At 33.2% G+C, this 22,890-nt stretch overlaps 1 protein-coding gene across 1 annotated transcript in view; it reads right to left on the reverse strand.

The window, feature by feature from the left end:
- TMPRSS15 (transmembrane serine protease 15) overlaps window positions 1-22,890 on the reverse strand; it is a 53,284-nt gene that overhangs the window by 22,187 nt on the left and 8,207 nt on the right. Inside the window, exons 8-17 of the mRNA XM_048952073.1 lie at window positions 21,378-21,474; window positions 19,996-20,115; window positions 13,999-14,107; window positions 11,789-11,898; window positions 10,271-10,408; window positions 8,920-9,069; window positions 6,366-6,468; window positions 5,779-5,929; window positions 4,882-5,023; window positions 1,058-1,147 (exon numbers count right to left, since the gene is read on the reverse strand). Of these exons, the coding sequence (XP_048808030.1) occupies window positions 1,058-1,147; window positions 4,882-5,023; window positions 5,779-5,929; window positions 6,366-6,468; window positions 8,920-9,069; window positions 10,271-10,408; window positions 11,789-11,898; window positions 13,999-14,107; window positions 19,996-20,115; window positions 21,378-21,474 (1,210 nt within the window). The remainder of the gene's footprint in view (window positions 1-1,057; window positions 1,148-4,881; window positions 5,024-5,778; window positions 5,930-6,365; window positions 6,469-8,919; window positions 9,070-10,270; window positions 10,409-11,788; window positions 11,899-13,998; window positions 14,108-19,995; window positions 20,116-21,377; window positions 21,475-22,890) is intronic.

The raw sequence follows: 22,890 nt of genomic DNA on the forward strand, positions 1-22,890 counted from the left end.
GCTTCTAAGACATACACACATGTATTTATTACCATTCATGGCATCTGCAGTTTTCTCTGACTATAAAAAGGGTAATTATTTTGTACATATGAAAACATGACAAATAGTTTTGTCAATTAATCCTTATGCTATTTGATAGTAAAATATTTTCTATCATTGTACACAGAAAACTGCCTTTAAAGTTATTTACAGAAGAAGTATTTGCCTCTGTTTAACCTTACCGTATTTATTCTGTGTAAGTGAGGATACTATGGAAATCTTGCAAAGTTAAAAATAAACAACATAAAACACTTTTCTCACTTCATAGAGGGAAAAATATTTTCTCGCTAGTCACAATCTCATCTGGGAACGTGTGAAATTAACACGTGGCAATGAGAACCATATCTCAAATGGGACAAAAACACAGAATGACGTTTTTTGTGATTAGCATCACAACACAATTCTACAGTTGAAGATGAAGTAATAAATAATTGAAATTTAATTAAGAAGAAACAGCAAAGTTCTCTTCCTTGCTTCATCCATCAACTGCACTTAGCAAATCACCTTGAAACATTGTATGTCTAATTTTCTTATTAATTTTGCCAACTCTAGCTTAATATATATCAAGTAACGTTAGTAGAATAGTGCCGTCTTTTCACCAATATGTTAAGAAACATTCTATAGAGAAGTTGCAAAATACATGCATTCTTTCACCTTTAAAAAGTTAGCAATTTAATAGAAGTGATGACCAGGCTACTAACCTGGCAAATACATTGAGGTGAAATGTTAAAATGCAAACGTTCAGCACTTTGTCTGTTGTACTGACATAAAAATATTTGATATGAAAGATGTGATGCAACTGACCAGTCTGAAACATAATAGTGTGAACTCATTATAATATTTTTTTAATCAACTGGCACAAAATTCCTTAGCTTCTGCTAAGTGCCATACACATACACTTTAGTTAAAAGAGCCCACTGTATTTAGCTAAAATCTTTTCAGCTTGACAGTAGGAAAACACATTTAGAACTATTATTCAACTAAACTTTTCCTGAAGACTTGGAGGAGAATAACTTACAAGAAGCTTGATTAGGATAATTGTTTGGAAAGTTTTTAGAGCTGAATGTATTGTTTGGCTCCCAGAGTTCAACTGGACCCCCACAGTCAGCTGAAAAAGAGAACATTACAAAAAAATAAATAATCTATTTCCTTACTGTTGCAATCAGTTGTCTTCAAAGATAATTTGGAAACAGTAATTTTATGAAGAAGTTATTTAACATTACCAGTATGAGGACCCAGCTATGCTGCTACTGTTATAAAGCTTGAACAATTAATTATGAGAAGTCACCATCCCAGTAAGGATCATTGGAGAATGTGTGAGAGCTTCACTGTCCCTCTCAGTTGCAGTGTCTAAGTCAGACTTGCTGACCCATATAATTCATGACATTTTGTTACCTACAGCTAGAGGTCAGTGAAGTGCTAATGGCAAGGTGTTCAACTGCAGTCCTGATGATGTTATGAAAAGTCATTCCCCATGTAGGCAGTGGAATAACATAATTTCCTTCATGTGGTGATTACTGGTCTGCAAACTGTACACGTGACAGCAAATTGGTCAAAAAGTTTATAATTTAACAATCAGTTAATTTAAAAGCTTGAAAACAAGTACGTAAGACCATTATGAACAAAAAAGCGTTAAACTGGCTTTTGTTATGAAATATTAGTGGCAATACAAAGAGACACAAAACTACTGTGAAGCTGCATAAAGAATCTAAGATGCATAGCCAGTAGCATCTGATGACAATCTTGCTTCTTTCAGTGAGCATAATGCAGGACTCTCTCAACACTGTAGAAAATGACGAGGGGGGAAAAATCCTCTGTGCTTTTGCCAAAACATTAATTTATATTGACATATACATTAAAAGTGTGGAATCTACTCTGTAATTTTCACAGTGTGGTTTGTATTAGAAGACAGGTTATAAATGAATATGAAGATTAAAGCAATCCTTGCTTTAGATGAAAGTGTAAGGTAACAGTCTTGTGTAAATGACAAAAGGAAATCCAGCTTTCCTACCACACACAATGGCAAAAAAAAAAAATAAATTGACTTTTCAGTGAACTTTTGTGGCACTGCAAATTACACCAATGTATCTCACTGAAACTCTAAGTCTAGCAAAGGGAATTGGCTCAATGCAAATTCTTTCATCTCTCATTTATATATGTGACATTTGTAGTGAAACCATCAGCGTTAGTAAAGTTGCACCACATCCATCAAAATAATGTCATGCTTCTTTGAAGATGATTGATAATATTGACGTTTTTCAGCAGGTTACAGGCAGCATATGTATAGCATGCTTCAATAAAGTTGGAATGCAAACTAAGTTAGTTTTTCCTCAGGAACTGCTGATATAACACTTTTGTGCCGTATTGTAGGACAACATGGATCCTCTTATTCATTTTATATGGAGTCAGTTATATACCACACAAATACCTCATTCTTAAATATTCAGGTCTCAATGCAAAGTATAGCATTGAGATCCATAGTTTGAAAACCATTTCTGTGACATTTTGACAGCAGAACTCAGTGACATCCTATTACAGAGACTTTACATCATTAATCATTTGATTGAAGTTAACTTATAAGGAGGTGGCACATATCAGCATCTCCTAACAGTTTAATGAAAATTGCAATCAAATTCCTAAACTTACCTTGCTCACCTGACTGCAATTACTAGTGTTTGTAACAATTTATTTTACTAACAGAGATGTCTTGTTGGACTTTATGTCCCTTTTTTGTGACAGTGTTCTAAAATTTAATTTTGCTCTCAATTTGGAAGAATTGGTTCCTTCCTTGTTCTAATGCAATAGATTTAGAGGTGATAGATTTGATAGGATCACAATATTACATATAGCATCGATATAAATATAGTGCAAATAGTCTTTTTCTATCATTTTAATTTTAGACTTCTATTAGCTGTATGTTTTGAAGGGAGCAATTAGCTGTGCCTTGTAAGGGACAGTAAATATAATAGGAGGCAGTTCTGGAACATATTTTCTGATTTAATGATTTCAAGCCTTCTGAGAATAGATCTGGAAGTCTTTATTTTCCCCAGTAAAGTTCATGACCACATTATGTTACAAAATCTCATCAAATATTTTATGTGGAATCTTAAATCTCTGTTTTCCTTTAAAAGACTCCACAATGTGGTGTGTCTAAAGCAAGATGAATTAATATATGTAGGAACATAATTCTTACTATTTCATTAATTTTCAGTTGATGTGGAGAAAATACACAAGTAAAATCAACTCCTACTCCGTTTCCAAGATTCAGAAAGGAGGCCAAGAAGACAGTTCTGTGAGTTGAAATGAAATTCCTCGTAGCAGGGGAAATACTCCATCCATTGTTATTAGAACCAGTAGCTATTCCTCACAGGGAGACAATTTAGCAAAGCAAGATCATGTTCAATAGGCATCCGAATTAGATGCTACAAGATATGGTTTAGTAGCTTAGTGGTAGTAATGGTAATAGGAGTATGGTTGGACTAGATGATCTTATAGGTCCGTTCCAACCTTGTGATTATATGATTCAGTAATTCTGTGAAGACTGATAAAGTCAGGAGTTGGTTTTGGCACATTTGTTATTTATGCAAATATTGAAATCACTCATTAGATCAGGCAGACAAACCCTTTGATTGTTGTGTTGTTTTTGTTTGTTTGTTTTTTCCTGCCGTCAGAACTCCTCACTCTGTCTTTTCTGTTTTCCTACTAAGATTTTTTACAAACCAAATACTGCTCTATTTTTCCTTTTTAATGTAATGGTACCTAGAATGAATAACAACATGGCCAAATGCAAATCAGAAGATCTCATTCACTGTGAGCCTTGATCCAGATAAATACTCCCATTTTGGGTATTAAATGGTCATATAGATCATTCTTAAATTGTTCTGGCACTATTATTCTTTCATTCCCCTTAAGCATTGGATTTTTCATTGTGCATGTGTTCTCAGAGTTTGGTGAACATATGCTGTCGAGACCTATGGAGATATCATGATTTGATTTTGCAAACTCTTTTCTCACTATTAATCATTTATAATTTCAAATACAGAAGTTACTATCCTCATCTCTCTTTGTTCTCTCCACCTTACTGTTGTACTGGAAGTTTTAGTAGTTAAAGATTTGAGATATAAATACTAAATTCTTTACTAATGTACTGAGCCTGGCTGGGATGAAGTTTATTTTTTCCAAAGCAGCCCATATAATATTGTGTTCTGCACTTGTAGGTAGAACAGAATTGATATTGCACCAATATTTTGGCTACTGCAGAGCTGTGCTGGCAATCATAAAGGCAATCTCCATCCCCCTCCAACACCAGTAAGCTGGCAGTTGACAAGAGATGGGGAGCTGGGGTAAACTAACCAAAGGGCAGCTGAGGTAAACTAACCAAAAATATATTCCATTCTGCTGGTGTCATACTCAGTAACAAAAACTGCAAAAGGGGTTGTGGGACTCTTGTTATGAACGCATCTTTCCTTCAGAACAAATACTATGCAATGAGACCCGGCTTGCCAAGATGTGGTTTCCTTGTGGCCAAGATGTGGCTTTCTATGCTCCTTTGAAGGGGAGTGAAATAGCAGCTTAGTGGACTTTAGCAAGCCATCAATGTGAAACCACCACAACTTGTCTTTCACTCTTCAAGTTTGGAAGATAATGTACTGATAGCTTAAGCCGTGAACGTATCAGTTATATTGCTATGAATGGAGTCATGAGCAGCAAACCTAATTCCTAACAACTATTTTGAAGTTAATTTTATAATGTTGGAGAATTTTGTAAAGCTGAAGTGAGTTTTTGAATCACTGAAACACAAATGCAGGAAAGAACTGATAATCACCAATCATGTTTACTTACTGGGAACTGAAGCAGTAGTGGTGGCAACTGGAAGTGCAGTTGGCTCTACGTAATTGCTTTCATTACACTTTCCCTCTGTCAGGCTAATATCATCCAGGGCAATTTCACTTGGAGCAATCTTTGTAAAGGCATCAAATATAACCTGAAATTCATCAGAAAAAAAACCCTATATATATATATATATATATATATATATATAATGAATGAATGAAACAAATTTTATCTTTCTGACATTTCATTTCCATTATAATCTGAGCTGGTGCTACACTCAGAGGTGGGTATCAGAGATGAGACAAGATTCCCAGCAACACAAATTCCTACCATGCAAACAGAATGAATCATTCTAAGGAATGCAGGAACTTTATATTAGTGATGAACATAATTTAGAACTATTCCATAATTTACATATAAATTAATGTAATTTTTGATACATAGCATTCTGTATCACTTACCAGTCCAAACCTTGTGATATAATGGCTTATCTACATAAAAAAACCTGCAATTTATCTGATGTTCATTACTGTGTTTTACTATATACGCATTTGAAGAGATCCTGCTATCAAGGCATTTGTGCAAAAGACATTTTTATGTCTTTAAAATATATGGTATAGGTATATAGTATATATAAGTAAAGTACTGTAACTGTTCTTGAGGTCCCAGAACACACATTTGCTAGAAATGTGATGCAGCCAGGTCACAGACATATTCATTTCCTCAGGCAGTGGATGCATCTTTCTGATAGTGTTTTTGCATTGATAAAATCTACTATAGCAAGATAAGCCATCAAAAAACCTATGGAATAAATTTGGAGCTGTGGATCATTCGGTTCATTTGGAACAAAATTGACATCAGTTAAAAAAAAAACTAAATAAATAAAAGTCTAAATGTTAAACAAACCTTAAAATCAGATGTTTCATTTAAAGTTACTTGTCCGTAAATCCAGTTTTTTCCATAGTTTCCTTCTTTCTGGAAAATTATCTTTTCAAGACCATATTCACTTCTTATGTTAACGCATAAACGGTAAATGTTAGGACTGTACATGTAATACCTACAGGGGTAAAAGCAAAGTTTTCTATTTTTAGAACAAAATGAAACTTTGTGGAGTAATATCTAACATTTTAATGATAAGAGTTCCATTTTTCATGATTAAAACTGAAAGTTTTATCTCGTTTTTTTTTTTTCCACATTATCTGTGGATACTTAAGCTTTGTGACAAAAGCATTTCAGGGATTCTTAATATTTCTGTGTAGAAATAAATGCTGGGTATGGGGTGAAAAAGAGAATACATCAAAGCTAATTGCAAGACTCAAACCTATAATGGAGTAAAAGTTTCAGAAGTTAAGATTGGTCATAGCAGTCTAAAGAGATGTAGGCTATTACACTGACTTGAACTAATATATATGAAAGTAATTATTTGTTTTTATTCTTAAATGAATGATATGTATAGGATCCACATGTAATATACAGAGGTTACATAGCACTACCAAAAACTTAGACAAGATGGATCTGAGGGGATCAAAGGCAAACTTTGAAGTCGAACTCTTCCTCCTTCAACTCCAAGTCCTGAGGGTGTTGAAATATAGAATCCTGCAATATAATGAGCACATTTTAGAGAATACACAACTTTCATTTTTCAAATGAGAGCAAGTTTTTTTTTTTTTCTGTTTAAAAATAGTATTAATACTATCAAGCACAAATATTTCTAATGGATTGAAATATCCCTGACACAGTAGAAGTGAACAGTCAACAACATTAAAATGAGCTTTTAAGCTTGATGGATGGTCCTCAGAACTAAACATGAAATGAGAAACTAACCCTTCTAAACTCTGGGAGATCTGCATTTTCTTCAGTAAAGTCAGGTATTAATTTATTTCTGCTTAGTTTATAAAGATGCCATCCTGTTTGGCACTGTGGCTTTATAGAATTTCCTAAAGTGCCGTAGCTTTTATCTACATAATAGTGTGACATACAAGGTGTGTGTTGAGGAGTGAGGGAGTGACTATGTGAACACTGTGTAGCATGAGGAAACATCATAAAAAAGAAAGATATCTTATTTGGAGATTTTTTTTTAACCTTTCTGAATTTATTTTTTGCAGCTGGGAATTTGAACTTTCTGCTTCAATATGGAAATATAATACAAGGCCAGGGTACAGAAGCGTTGTGTTTTATCACAGAAAAGTGAAAAAGTGGACAGAGAAAAAGTCCTAAGATAAGACTTTTGCCTTATTGAAATCTTGGCTGTAATTTCAGATTTTATTCTCTCTATCTGCATATCTAGCTAATTCCTATATATGCAAATATTACATAGAATTTAAAAATAATTATAATTAATGTACATTATACCACATTTTTATTTATACCTCCAGATTAGCTAGAAGATTCAAGTACACAAGCACACAAAATAGTGTGAAATATCAATAAATTCCTGAGTTGCTTTAGAAAATCATATATCAAAAAATAAATGATATCCAGATTTAGAAAATAAGAGTGGCATTCTTATTTAGAAAATGTCTTTATATAGCCAAAACGACAGTCCTCTGTCTTTATTTCATCAATTTTCTGAGCATTCTGATTCAATTTAGGAAAACTTGTCCAGTAATGAATGATGTTTTCCATTAGCACTTCTGGTGTTAGAATGTTTGTTACATTGGATATATAATTTTTAATGAATATACTGATGTGTAACACAGTCAGATGTAAACAAAAAGTGAAATGAGGCTTAAGCATAATCTAACCAAAATAAATAATTTCTAATGGAGGTCAGAAGTATTACAATGGTTTGGTTTTGAGGCTTGTTAATATGTTTTAATTCTTCTGCTTGCAGCAAAAGAAATAGAGCAGCAAAACAAAAGTACACTGTCTACATAATATCTAGATATTAACACTATAATTTATGCTTTTATTCCAATCAGAAATACTAGAAATATTAACATTCAAAATAAAAATAACATTACATATAGTAACATTCTATACATCAGCTTAGACCTATGAAAGTGAAAGAGAAAACATCTAGAATATGTTAGCATTTTCAAGACAGCTGGAAATTATTGTCAAGTGTCTCAGGAAGTAAATATTACATTCTCTCATTTGATATGTACTATAGGAGTCGAGCGGGAAAACAGTGAATTATTTAGAAAATGTTCATTTACTCAGAAAGAGGAATAATTTGTATACAATAACATGCTGAATTATATTTTTCTTATCCTCTGAGTAACTTTTGCCAGAGTAATCTGCAATTTTTCCAGATACTTGTCACTGTGTAATTTATTTGTCACTGTATAATTTATTTATCATGAATAGCACATATACGGTCATTGTGAAATCCAGATTACATTAATTACTTTTAATTGGGCTGATCAATCAGCTGATACAGATTGTTTGGTTTTCCTTCTGAACTAGAAAAACTTCTGGATTCAATTTCAGAAAAGCACCCATTGTATGCATTCAAACTCTGACTCCTAACAGTATTGTCTCCGTAATTAAAATCCATACATAATACGATCACTCTTCTGATCAAGTTATTTTCCTATAGATGTTCCTGGAGTTTATTGTGCGTGTGTGTGTTGAAAATTAGTGCGTCTGATGTGATATTATAACTAGGAAAACAGAAGACATATATACCACTCAGGTCAACATTTTAAAATAAAAATTATTCTATGACTGTCATGATGTAGACAAAGATGAAAAAGAAGTAGTTTTGGAAAAAAAAACAATAATAATTTTTCTTTCCTTTAAGGCAAAGAAGGATTTTTTTTTTTTTTTTTTACCTAAAACGCTATTGTATAATATATCTTCCTTAGGCTTTGAACCGTGTTAAAATTCCTTGATACCTCATACCTTAATCACTTCATATATTCCATTTATTTCTAGTTTTGGTATACTTACACAAGATGAAAATGAGTTTTGTCTGATAGCTCTGAATAATTTTTATGGCAGAATAAAATTGCATCCTCTCTAAAGAAAACAGCTTAGACTTATGCAGCATAAGCTAAAATAAGCTTTTCCTTTAATATGAAGGCAATTTGTATGTGACCTTACCTGACTCGTTGCCAAATGTATGATCAAAATCAGGACCACTCAAAAAGGGAAAGGTAGGGCCCTGATATCTTTCCCAGTCTAAATCATCATCTAGATCTTGTATCCAGTAACAAAAGCCATCTTCAAAAGTGCAACTGACTTTCTCAAAATCTGTTAACAAGAACATCTAGTAAATAAAAATGACAAATAGATTAAATATTTTCTCAGATTTATAAAAATGACAAAGTTTAAATTTTCAAATGCATTTGAAAATTGAAGCCTATAGTGACTCTCTTCTAAGAAACATAATTACTCACTGAAATGTGTATTTTTTTATTGTCAACAATTCATTGTTGCTGAAGGTGGCCTGAAGGTTGCACTCCTTTACCAAACTTCTTTCTTCATCATTTGCCAATAAGTGGTGGATGAACAAGAAAGGAGACCTGCATAGCAGACCCTAAGGACTAGCCCTCCTCTTAGCCACAGTTCAGGCTGCTTCATCTGAAAGGGCTTCCTATCAGAGCCACCAACTATAAGCTCAATATATAAATGCTGTGCTTCATGCACCAGGAATGTTCCTTTCTTTGTTCTCTTCTCCTTCTTTGATCATACAGATTTGCTGAGACATCGCTTTTCTTCCCACAATTTGTCCTGTGTCTTTTCGTGGTGTCTTGAATTTCAAATTAGCCCACATGACAAGAATTTAGTGACATTTTGGACGTTTCTTCTGCAGCATACCCCTTTCTAGTCACATTCCCTATTCATTTCTGCTCAAAATTTAGCAGCCTGAAGCAATCTTCACTTGCAAAATCTGCATCTAAGTGTTTTAACTGCTAAGGTACATCAGAGCATGAGTTGTATTGCTGGATTTTATCACTGAAGACTTGTTACATCTGGATCCCAATATCTATTCACAGAAGCAGTGTTTTCCTTAATGGTTGTTTTACCGCTTGGAACTGCTATTTGTGGCAATGAGATAGGACATGAGAAACTCTGGAGAACAGGTATTGCCTAGAGATAACAAAGTAATGATTAGCAGCAGGGATTATACTGTGTTTGTTAGTGAACAAACTTGCTGAAAAGAATCTCAAGGAAATACTGCCATTGTTTTATTCTTTTATTTTAACAGCACAAGCACTGTAAGTCAACTCCCTATTGCTAGATCCAGCCTGTATGACTGTAGACAGGCATTTTGAAATCAATGATATGGTCTGTAAAAAAAGATGTAATTTCCCAGTGTGGGCCAAGGTAGAGGATTGAGGCTAGAAAATACTGCTTCTCTTTCCATTTCCATTTTATAAAATGAAACATATAGTCTCATCAAGCATTGCAGACTACCACAACTACAACAATAGCAAAAAAGAACACTTACTTTTTAGTTCACTTGCATTAAAAGCAGTGTATGTTGCATTAAAGCCATTGTAGTTTACAGAATAATCAGATGTAAACCTGGCTGTAACCTCATGAGAAAAAATGTGAACTGTCTCAGGATTAGACCCTGAGAGAGAAGCTGAAAACAAACAGAGAGTAAATTAATCAGTAAAAAAAAATCCCATGTATAATGAAATCCCCAGCACTGTTATAAGAAATAATATATTAAAAAGTTCTTTTGAATTTTAAATAATACTCTCTCTTGCATTGTGATCTGTCCATAAGACCTTCAAAATCCTGAAGCCATTTAGTCATTTGGCTAAATATAATTATTCTGCGTTTCCCATCTCACATATCTCCCAATATGGATATCATCAGCTAGTGCAGAATCATTGTCTATATTACAGTGTGATTATACTTTTATTTTGTTATACAATATCCATATATTAAAATCTAAAATCTTCATATACATGCTTCTTATGCTGCAGATTTTTTTCAGTGTACAGATATGCACTCTGAAACTCTGTAATAACAATACTGAATATATATATTTGTTATATAAACTTTCTCTCATGGTTTAATAATCAGTACATATGCTTACAGACATTCGAGGAGAAATTTTGAAATTAATGTAAAATTATTTTATTTATTTAAATGTAGAGTCTACTGGAGATGTACCTTTTAACGGCAATGTTTTACAAAACCAACTGAAGGACAATCTTTAAGTTTATATCATTGCACTATTACCAGACACGCTCACAGCAGCCTTAAAAAATGTGCAAGTTAATGGTTGCTGCAAACTGTACTACTGAAGCAATCTCTCTCACAGAAATTTAAATCCCAAAGTGGATTTATATTCAGAGCAGTAGAAGGAGTGGAGTTTCTGTACTCTGTATTCCACGTCTTTCACTACTTTACAGTCCCATTCCCTCCCTGCTTCCAAAAATATGAATACATATTAAAGATCTTTCTGACTTAGAAAGATTTCAGATCTAGATATTTATCTTCACGTACATGTATTCCATCTATGATGGAATTCATCTGGATAAACTGAGTCTAGTGAAAAATGGGCAGAAACCTATTTTTTCAAAATAGAATATAGAGAGAAATTAGTTATCTGTCTTCAGTATCTTCACTATTTCCAGGTCTGAGTCAATAATGCCACACATATAATAATTTGCAGAGTACCAAGTACTCATCCTATCAGCTTCAGTTTAGATCACTTATTTTAATGTCACTATGGATGACATTAAAGGATCATGGCAATAGTCAAGGTATTTACATTGCTCAGATAAGGCCTTTAAAAAATTGGGTTTTCTTACATGTTAGGCCAACATTTATCTGTCCACTGCATAAGAATGGTCGAGTATATTGATATGAACTTCAAAAGGAAAACTCTACACAGATTCATTTTTTCAACATACTTTAAACATACAAATGCATACTTTTTCAGTTTAAAATCTTTTACTACATGAATTCAATTAATGGGAAAGTAATAATAGCTGAAAAATTACTTTACCTCTTAAAGTCTTGTTTTGTCCTATACCTTCAAAAATGTTTAAATTGTCCATAAACTCCTCTGTATCAAAAGAAGTGAAGTTCACCTTAATGGATAATCCTTGAGGCACTCTAAGATGAAAACAGAAATGTAAAGCAGAAAAGATAAAAATTAAAAAAAATATACTGTAACAAATTTATTGTATGCTTGAATAACAATCAGTTCAGAACCCAAGTGAAATAATGTCAACCAAGATGATTAATTAACATTAGCAATTTGGCTAGCTCCTAGTTTGTAGAATTGCAGATGTAATAGGGCATTGACCTTTTGTAAAAGTAGAGGTATTCCTGAACTCACTGGAGCCAAGAATATTTTAGGAACTGAATCTTTTAAAAATTGAGAATATGATATTCAGTTGGAGAGCCATTTTTTCTCTGTGGTTCATTAATTCTAAATCACTTTTGAATACATTACTGATAAATAGTATCTAGCTGCTCAGGCAGAATTCTCTAAGTCAGAAAAGTAGTGTGATGCTATCAATATGAATAGCAGGACATCAAAATCTTTCAAAAGAGACAGATGTCAATCCTTCTTGAAAATCCTCTTTTATTATGAGGTCTTTTATTAAAATGCCTCTTTAAATTTACATGAAGAGTTGAGACCTCAAAAACATTGTTTGAGGATATGTTATCAAATCTAATAATCACCCAGTAATTTTAATAGTATTTATAATAGTAGCAATTTAATAGTATTTATTTCAATAAAAGTGTAAAAATTGCTGTATTTTGTTTTTACTGAAATTATATTCATTTAGTAACCTATAATTAAATAGATATACTTGGGGTAGTACAAATTCCAAAGCAGTGCTATCATGCTATCACAAGCAGCTTCTTATATCATCATTTGTTTTTGGAATTGAAAGAGCCAATAAAGATTTTTTTTCTTTTTAACAACAATCTGCTGGAACTTATCAATACTGCTTAGTAGAGAAGTATGATCTTTTTTTTTTAAAATTTTTTTTTAAATGTTTATCCACTGGTAAACAATTGTCATTTGTTTTAAAACGTAAAACATTTTGTTGAAAGTTCAAGAGGAGCTAATCTTTTAGGTAAATATTGAACATACTGCTCTTATTTTTGAAAGGAGAAGAAATTGCTTCTTCATGGAAAGATTAGAGGGGTGGAATTGTAAAATCAACACAATCTTGTGCTTTTCTTATGACACACTATATATTAAAATCTCTGTGGTGTAAGTATTGGTGAATGGAAGGAGCAACTGTATCAAACAAGAAAAATGACGACTTATTCCAGAAGTGTAAAGGTGAAGATTCTGAATGAACTCAAAGAGTAGAGCTCTCAAAGGAGCCTTTGGAAGGAAGAATTTCAAATCTTATTCAATTTTCAAAATATATCCTTAATCTGTTATAAAACTTTTTTTTTTTTTTTTACAAAACTAATACTTCTCAATATCAAAGAATGGTTGTTATTATAAAGCCATCATCATAATCACTGCCTCTCAATTCAGTAACTTCTGAACTGACAATCATTCTGTGGATTTTAGAAGCTTCAAACATCTAATCACCTGTCTTATTTTAGGTGTATACTTTAGGATGAGATTTGTCACATACTATAGCTATCTTTGTTCTTCCTGGGCAATAAAGAGAACATAGAGTATCAAAGTCAAGTAGCTGTCCATCCCTATAGGTGTGTATGCTTGGTTAAACAAATTTTACCTCCTTTGCTGAGAACTTTTGTTCTGTTATGATGCTATTCAGTCATATGTGTAATTTTAAAATATTTCTAAATGAATTAGGACCTTAAATACAAATAATTTCAAATTGAACTTTGTATCCCTCAATGATGGGAATTCTTGAATTCTCCGCTTTTTAAAAATAGTGATGTCTTATAAAGTTAGTAACTAAAGGCTACTATATACTATATGTATTGCAATTATTTTGAGTTGTATGATTTATTGTAAGCTTACAAATACATTCTTGTACATACAGGCAGCACACCTGATTTATCAAAATCATACACCACAACTATCATTATTAGTGTCAGTTTGGGGTCTGCAAGTTTTTAAAGAAATACAAAGGAGAAAATGCTATTTCGTATTTTCCATGCTATGATATTTGAGAATACAAACAAATGACAGAGGGTTGATGTACAGGAAACAATATCACCTCATAATTGAATAAATGTTAAGTAGAAAATCATCAGAAAATGCCTTACAGTATAATCCACTGGCAAACAATATTTGCATTATATGGTTTTGGATAATTCATAGAGTGAAAAGACCCAGAGGAATCAGTCAGCATGAATTTTCCATCACAAATCGCAGCTGTAAAAATATAATGAAGAACATTTGTCAAAATGCCATTTGAAAAATGGAAGCAGTGTCAAAGTGATAGTGACCTTAAATATTGTTTGCAACTATTACCTAGAAAATACCTTGTAAGCAAGAATGGAATGATAAACTAAAACACATTACCATCCCGCTCCCATTTCGAATTCCTGTGATTATTTAATCTCAAAATACTACAATATTATAGATAATTTAATTTTTACATTAGAGACAATGCAACTAATCCAAACTAGTCTAAATCAATCAGTCTAATTAAAAATCTGATTAATTCATCTGTCTTTCATTTTACTTTTTACATTATTAAAGAATTTTCTCTTAGTATTTCTTATCTAGTGCTATTTTAAATGAGGAAAACGTGTCTGGAAACAATCTGATATCATGTTAATGATGTCAAGAAGGGATATGGTTGACATTGCTTTCTCTACTTTTATGAGCTCCCTGGTTCCTTACCTTACATTTTACTAATTACTCAAAGAGCTAAGTGGATATTCTGTATCATTTCAGCTATCAAGTCTAAGCCAAACCTCCTCCATTATGATGTAATTTTCAAGATATTTGTATTAGTTTTATTTTCTTGGTCTTGCAATTTCATTTTATGCATGCTCAGTTTAAAAATCAATTAGTTAAAAAAAAATCATATTTTTAAGCTTCCACAAGACTAAAAATGTTAATTCATGTAGAGTTTTTTCATTTCTAAAGACATTGAAGCACTGTTGAAACCTTTGTTGCATCTCACTGAACGTGATGCAAAGATTCCGAGGATGGTTTTCCTTCAGTTTTTAGGAAAGCATCATATTTTCAAATAATGCTATAATCAATACATGATTAGCTGAAGAGGTAAATGACAAGTTCATCAATTTGAGACTGATAACCAGAATTAGATACAGCTTTTCATTAACGTCAGAAGTGAAATCATACCTATAATGACTATTCAAATTATGAATGATCAATCATACTGAAAATTAAATGGAAATTTTATTGACCATAGTTCTCCTCTGGGAAATGATTACATAAAATGATAAATCAGTACTCCTTGCCTGTTCATTTGATAAGTGTAAAATTCTTTCTGACTATCACTGCAAACCTAACATAAAAATCAGGCTTTTTTTCGGTCAGGTTCAGTCATACTGTGTTAATAAAGGCTGTGTAGAATGAATTTCACTAACAATTACAGGACTCAAGAATAAGCTGGAATAGAAACTTGTTAGCATGTTCCATTTTGCAACTCTCATGGTCTTTGGGAGGAAGCCAAACCATGTATGGTCTTAAATACATGGAGAAAGTAGGTCTATGAAAAAGACTTACTATTCTATACAATCTTCTAATCAGGTTAGACTAAAGTTTTGGAGCAGGCATAGAATGACTTTTTCTGTCCCTTTGAATATGTATATTCCCTGTTTTCACTAATGTGTTAAAATTTACAACTATTTTTTTTTACTTAATAGACAGAGAAAATACTATGGATATCTTTCCAAAGTCAGTATTAATAAAATATTCGGAAATAGTAGAGGAAAAGAAGAAATCATTAACAAAGATATTTAATGGAGACATTTAAAAATATAAATCCACAAGCTTAGTTTTGGCTATACTTGTGGGATGAATTTCAGGTGTCAACACGCTTAATTGCACATGCAGTCACCAAATGGAAACCAACAGGTATGAGGAACACAGGAAAAGGACTGGAAAAAATAACAGATACCATGAATGAAGAAAGGGAAAGGCAGTACAAGATAGTAGATACAAGTAGTAACAAATAATGTGATATAGAATTCCCTATTTGATGCCATTATTAGTATTATTAGTAAGAAGAGTAAAATTAGTGTAAGAAGAAGAAGAAAAGTGCCTAGCTCTGAGGTGTGAAGTGTGAAAAACAGCAGTACTGTTAACAAATGGCTAGCAAGACGCATGCTAACCTAAAAAGGGTTTTTTAGTACCTGCAATAATAATTAAAACCTATAACATACTGTTTTTATAAGAATAGTGACTATTTTGCTCTTTTCAATAATTACTTGCTGTTCTTGTTTTCTTTTCCTGTTTCTTCTTACCTCCTAAGAGATACTGAATAACCTGAAACAGGACAAAGAGATAAAGACAAAAGCTCTTAAGTTGCTCTCCACTGTCTAGGAATAGTAAATGCTTGATATCTTAGGAATGACCTGGAAGGTGGCTGGAAGCCATCAGTATGCTCCTAGCAGTTCCACATCGCAGGGTAGAGACTGGCAGAGTAACAAACAAGTACACTTTTTCTTTTTCCTGGAGCTCTCAGAGAAGCCTCAGCTGTTCTCCTAATGAGACAGGAGACATCTCTTATAGGCATCACTTTCACTGCTTCCCAACATGTCTCTGTCCATGTTTGTTTATTCATGTGGTATACAGGGAGTATTAAGAAGGCTTAATCCTGTTATTCCTGCATTCCATGGAGAAGCTCCCTGAACTGGTCAGATCAAGTCCACAAATTTCATTTGATAGGCTCTTTCTCTGCCAAGGGCAGCATATTTCTTCCTGGCTTTCGTATGATTGATCACTCTCAGTACTCTAGTAATGTTGTGAGGTAGGTAATCACAAAATGTTAGCCTAGACATATAATAATTGAGATGAGAGTCTGCGAAGTGAAACAGCTCCTGGGCTCAGGCTCCAATCTCCTTTTCCTTATACTCATGTGCTACATGGCTGCTTTTCGTCATTGCAAGCTATTATTAATAGATGCTGTTCAGACTTTTGCATTTCTCTAGAGACCCTTTCACTGAAATTGCTAACTGTACTTTTGCAATGGCCTTTTGTTACTGCACTCCATTGCAGAACCAGAGAGAAACCTTTCAAGATAATTTTCATCAATAAAAGCAAACAAAGAAGGTGTTCATTTTCTGAGAATGTTAGACTTTCCTGAATTCTGTTTAATGCACAAAAAGACTATTAAATATTCCACGCATATCCTATATTTTAATACTACAAATGTACTATAAACCCACAAGTACTCAACAAAGCTAATCACCCTAGAAAAACAAACTGAGTTGTTTAAAGGGTGGCAACTCCATTGTGTGAAAGAACAAGAAGAATTACCTTCCAGGTAGGGTTGTAATAACTTTCATAAAATATAAGTAAAACTTATAAATTTGAATCTAATTATTCAAAGTAGCAAAAAAGATTTTTATGAGATATGTATTGCTAATTATTAACTATTATAAGACCTTCACTTTGTTATTTAGCTGTGTCCACAATAAAAACATAACTCACCAAAACCAAAATCCCACATCTCAGAACAACAGTGAAAAAATAGAAATGAATTACTGAATAACTCTTTGGTGTTGTGCTGCCCCAAACCCTGCAGTAGCTACTTTAGGATTTTCAGCTTTCCTCAATGTAGAGTGATCGTGCATCTGATCATGCAGCTGTGGACGCAGCTATTAAGATAAATAGAGATTTTGATGTGTTTCAATGGATATGCTAAGTATATTGAAAGATAGTTCCCCCAAAGTTTTGACTAGATCTCCCTTCTCAGCTGGCTGCAGTCAAAAAAATGTAATTAACAAGCAGGTCTGCAATTAGCATTTTGGTGTGAAGAAGATTCCACTTCTGACAGGAGTCGTATAAAAGTTATTAAAAATATCAATCTTTTGTTTACTTCTTTGTTTTTAAACCAGAGTTCAGAAATTCACATATTTCTGAATATTTAGGCCAGACTGACTTCATCACCCAGGAGAGCTCAGAAATATGTTTTCACAACAGAATTGAAATAAGTTTTCCTGACTCCTCTAGTACAAAATTATATTTTCTAAAAAACGCCTCAGGGAGCTAATTGCTCCAGCATCTCCCAGAACATTAAAAACTTTTCTTTGCAAGAAAATACTAGAGGTAAGACTGTGAAAAGCAACATAGACATTAGCAAGTGTACCTCCCCATCAAAAAGCTGCATTTTGGTACACAGTAACAGACTCCTTGGTACAATTTGACAGTATTCACTGCTAAATGGAGCATTGCCAATTCTGCACAAAAAAAAAAAAGGCTCAGGGAAATTAGGTAAGGGTGAAGGATGTAATTTTTTTGATTGTAAGATTTTCACAGAATCATAGATCAGTTGAGATTGGATGGATGAACCTTGTCCAACATCATGCTCATGCAGGATCACCTAGAGCTGTCTGCTGAAATGTTCACGTCATAGAATCATAGAATCACCAAAGCTGGAAAAGACCTCTAAGATTATGTAGCCCAAATGTCTGCCTACCACCACTATTGCCCACTAAACCATGTCCCTCAGTACTATATCTACATGGTTCTTGAGCACCTCAGGGACAGTGATTCCAACACCTCCCTGGGCAGCCTCTTCCAATGCACTACCACTCTTTTAGAGAAGAAATTTTTCTTAATGCCCAACCTGAACATCCTCTGGCACAACATGAGGCCTGTTGTCTTATTGCTATCATCTAGTAGAAGAGTCCAACCCCCACCTGGATACAATCTCCTTTTATTGAGTTTTAGCGACTCATAAGGTCTCCCCTGAGTCTCCTCCAGACTAAACAATCCCAGATCCCTCAGCAGCTCCCCATAAGAATTGTGCTCCAAACCCTTCACCAGCTTTGTTGCCTTTCTATGGACATGCTACAAATCATCATCGTGCACTTCTAATTGTGGTTAGCAACTTAATATTTTTCTAGTCCCATTTCCTAGCACTCAATGTAACAAGATGGAAATAGATTGCCAACAAAGGGTGCCATGATGTGTCACTCTCAACCATTCTGCCCACAAGATGTTGCCACAGGACACCCCTATCACGCCAACTAAGCCTGAGAATGTGGAGGCAGGAGGGAGGTGGCGGCACTTCATGTGAGATACAGACTCACAGAATGCAACTTTTCTGATAGAGCAGTAACCAAACTTCCAAGGAGGTGGCCAATTGATCTAAATTTCTTACCACTAAAATGAAAAAAATTCCTCTCCATTCAGTATGAACGGTTTTAAGCTCTATGAATCCTTAGCTGTGTATAATCATTTCACAGAGGGCAAATTTCAACTGTTTTAATTTACTTTATAATTTTACCAAAAATACATTAAAATAAGAAAAACAAATCTAAATAAAAAGTAAATTCAAGATATCATTAGTTTAGAGAGTACACTTTTAGTTGAAGCATAAGAGATTTTACCAGGAAAAGCCAAACAGATGTTTTATAGCTAATGTTACTGTAGAAACTTTACAATGGGATCGGGCATATCAGCTTAGCTCTTGCCTCATTTTTCTATGCACAAAGCCAAAGCCAATTATCTGGTGACAGAGAGATCAGCAAAGAGAATACATTGTTTTTAATGAAAAGCATAGTGAAATAAAATATCACTGAACCAGAGCGCATCTAGTATATTGTGAAAATCTGTTTGTAGTATTTTTTATGATGATATTTTTAATGATGGAATCAAAAGATAAACCCGTCTTCTAACGCTGAATATGACAGTAAGTAACTTCTGACACTGGATAATGTGATTTAACATTTGTTTTTGGAAAGAACATATTTGGTATTACCAGTACACAACTTCACATGAGATTTTGACATTGTTTTATATTTTCTATTATATTTATTTCTTTTTCTATTAATTTATTTATAGTTATTAATACATATATTAAACATCATCTTCTATATCATTTTGTATTAATGTAGATGCCTTGTGTTATTTTCTTCTTATATACTGAGCACATTATTCATCAATTAAAATTTTAAATGAAATTGTGTTTACAAGATAAGGGTTATAACACTTAGATATTGTTGCTAGTATTTTTAGCAGAGTTAATGAAGCTAATTGCTTATGAAGTACTTAAAAAATACTGACAGTTTTAAGTACGCTCAGAAATACTGCTTTAAATAGATTTACATTCTTACCACATCTTTTTTCAGATTCATCTGAACCATCTGGGCAGTCCAAGATTCCATCACAAAATAAATCCTTTCCAATGCAGGTTACTCCATCATCACAAATTTCAGCAGTCGGCAAGCACTCAACTGAAATAGAAAGCAAAACAGCAATAACAATAAAGCAGCAATGCAGTTTTACTACAATGGAAAATTGACTTACTTTTGGCTACTCTAGCACAAATCAAACCAACCACTCTATTGTGTTTCACAAAACGGCATTTTTAGAAGCCAGGAATGAAATATTGCATACTAAAAAGGAATGTTTAGCACAGAGTAGAGAATGGTATGAGAAGTGGCGCATTTTTAAAAATTATGTTTGAAGCAGGGCTAGAAGAAAATTTCCATGAATTCCCATCTCCTTCATCTACTTAAATAAACTATTTTATGCAATATACTGAATACATTTTCAAATTCATTATTTCTTTGTAATTTGATTAAGTAAATGCATTTTTTATATAAATGTATGTAAAAGTAACAAGGACTGGAAATTTTTTTTGATGTATGGTAATGTTTCAGACTGATTTACAAATAAAAACTTTCAGTGTTAGCAGCAAAAAGCATAAGAGCTGCCATTTTGAATCCAATCGGTAACCAAAACGACATCAGTCAAGTGATGGAGGTGTTAGTGTCAATAAATTAATTGCCATGGATGAGTAAAGATGAGACTGCATTCTAGACAGAAAAACAAAACCTTATCAATGATCTAGGAATATGCTTTGCCCAATACAGAAGAAAACACTGTTCACATATGACATAATCCACCCTAGATTAGTTCTTCAAATCATAAAACTAAACAGCATTGCCATCTACTGGATATAAATAAATTAACATTTTCTAGTGAAACACTTTGGCTTCTTTTGGAAACAGTAAATTATCCTTAATTGCAATATGACTGCTGAAGCCAACTTAGAAATGGCAGTAAATAAATAAGACCCATTTAAAAATGCTTATAAATGTCATATATATTTCACCATTTTATGAGACTAGGGGAAGTTTTCAACAATTCAAACAGGTTTGGCTTTCCATCCATCAGAATTACTGTGAGAGTTTGTTACCAGTTAAGAATTTCCTTTAAACCCTAAGAAATAATATGCATCAAAAATGGTCAGTATGGGTATCAATATACATATATCAGCATTTGTATAACTCGTGAAGCATTTGTGTAGAATGTACAATCTCTTTGAAGAGGCCTCTCTTGTCAAATCAAAGGTAAATCTGCATATAGTGTACTTGCAGAAATGGAATGCAAGAAATAATATGAAAACAAGATATGCAAAAAACAGTGTAACCCTAAGATCCCAGACTATTTCATGTAATTGCCCTGCTTCTTCCCATACAGAGTTACCTACCTGAAGTTATAGCAGCCTTGCTTGTTGTGAGTTGTTCTGAACCTGCATAAACACAACCCTGCATTAGAACTTTACTTCTTAGTCTCTGAAAGTACCCCTACAGTTGTTTGGGCATTACTAAGAAGCTACTGATCTGCTGTTATGAGATCTGCATTATTCACTGCATCTTGAAACCCCAGCTCAGGTAATGGCATTGTAACTCCAGTTTAAGTGATTTGAATCTGATTGTCAAATGTCAAAATAAATTTAAGAGAAATACATGGAAACCAAAATTTTGTAAATTACATTCTTTTATACTTAGTCTCATGCATTTTCAATAACTTCAAAATGCTTTTTAAAAATTTATTAAAAGAATCATAGAACATAGAACAATAATGATTTCTTGTCTTCTCTTTCCCTTCCCTATTCTGATTGGGGTTGATGCCAGAGAACAGACAGACTCACAGGATTTGTTGAATAAAAGAGAAGTTATGAGAATTTCAAATTACTACTAAACATATAAGTACTTCTTCATATAAATAACATTGCCCAACAAATTAGTGGTCACAGTATAAGGAGACTCAAATCTGTGTAGTTGCATATTTACATACTGGCATATTTACATATATGTGTTTTTACATATTTACAAATAATCAAATGCCTAGGTACTTGAGTAGACTTACATTAGTGATAGTAAATTGGAAAAAAATCTGTTTCATACTTTCTTATGATTGTTCCACATACCTTTCCACAAGAGATTTTTTTAATAACAATCTTCATCTTATTGAGGATGTCTCTGGACATTCTCAGTTCCTACTTTCTCCTTTTTTCCTCTTTAAATTTGTATTAGCATGCCTCTGTACTTTTTTACTTATACCAACACTTAAATATGTGTCATTACAGTCAATGACCCTTTCAGTTTATGAGATGACAGACTAGAAGGAATAAAGTGGGAAATGTAGTAAAGTCTTCTTTATAGTTTATCATCTATCACTTTTGCTGTTAGTGGTTGCTGATCACTAGAGTCAGAGACAGTTAACTTTTGTTAGATGTTCTTACTCAAACTTACTGGTGCACAAACTTGCATGAGGATTTGCTAATAATTTTCTATCAAATCATGTTGATTTGGCAAACACTATTAAGCTAAGCTAAGTCATTTTGTAGTAAATGGACCATTCAGGTCCATTATATGCAGCAAATCTGAGGACAGAGTTCAAAGACAGAGGAGAGAGTAGAGAAAGTGCAGGGAGTGTGCAGCTGGATGGACTGTTTTCTCACAGCTCACTCAGCAGAGGACATTACTCATAGCTTCACAGTAGTTTGTGAAGTATTACATGCATACGTATCTACCTAATTTACTTCTTGTTGTCTCATTTAATGGATCATTATTTTGGGAGGAAATAACTGTTTAATAGATGCATGCATGAGCAGGCTGTTCTAATAAAACAAATCTTGAAGGCTGTAAAAATAAGGTTATTACAGGTGTTACTCCCAAATATGCACATATAAGTTGATGACAAAAGCCACAAAAGCA

Source organism: Lagopus muta, chromosome 1, assembly GCF_023343835.1.
Source record: "Lagopus muta isolate bLagMut1 chromosome 1, bLagMut1 primary, whole genome shotgun sequence".
NCBI classification, from domain to species: Eukaryota; Metazoa; Chordata; class Aves; order Galliformes; family Phasianidae; genus Lagopus; species Lagopus muta.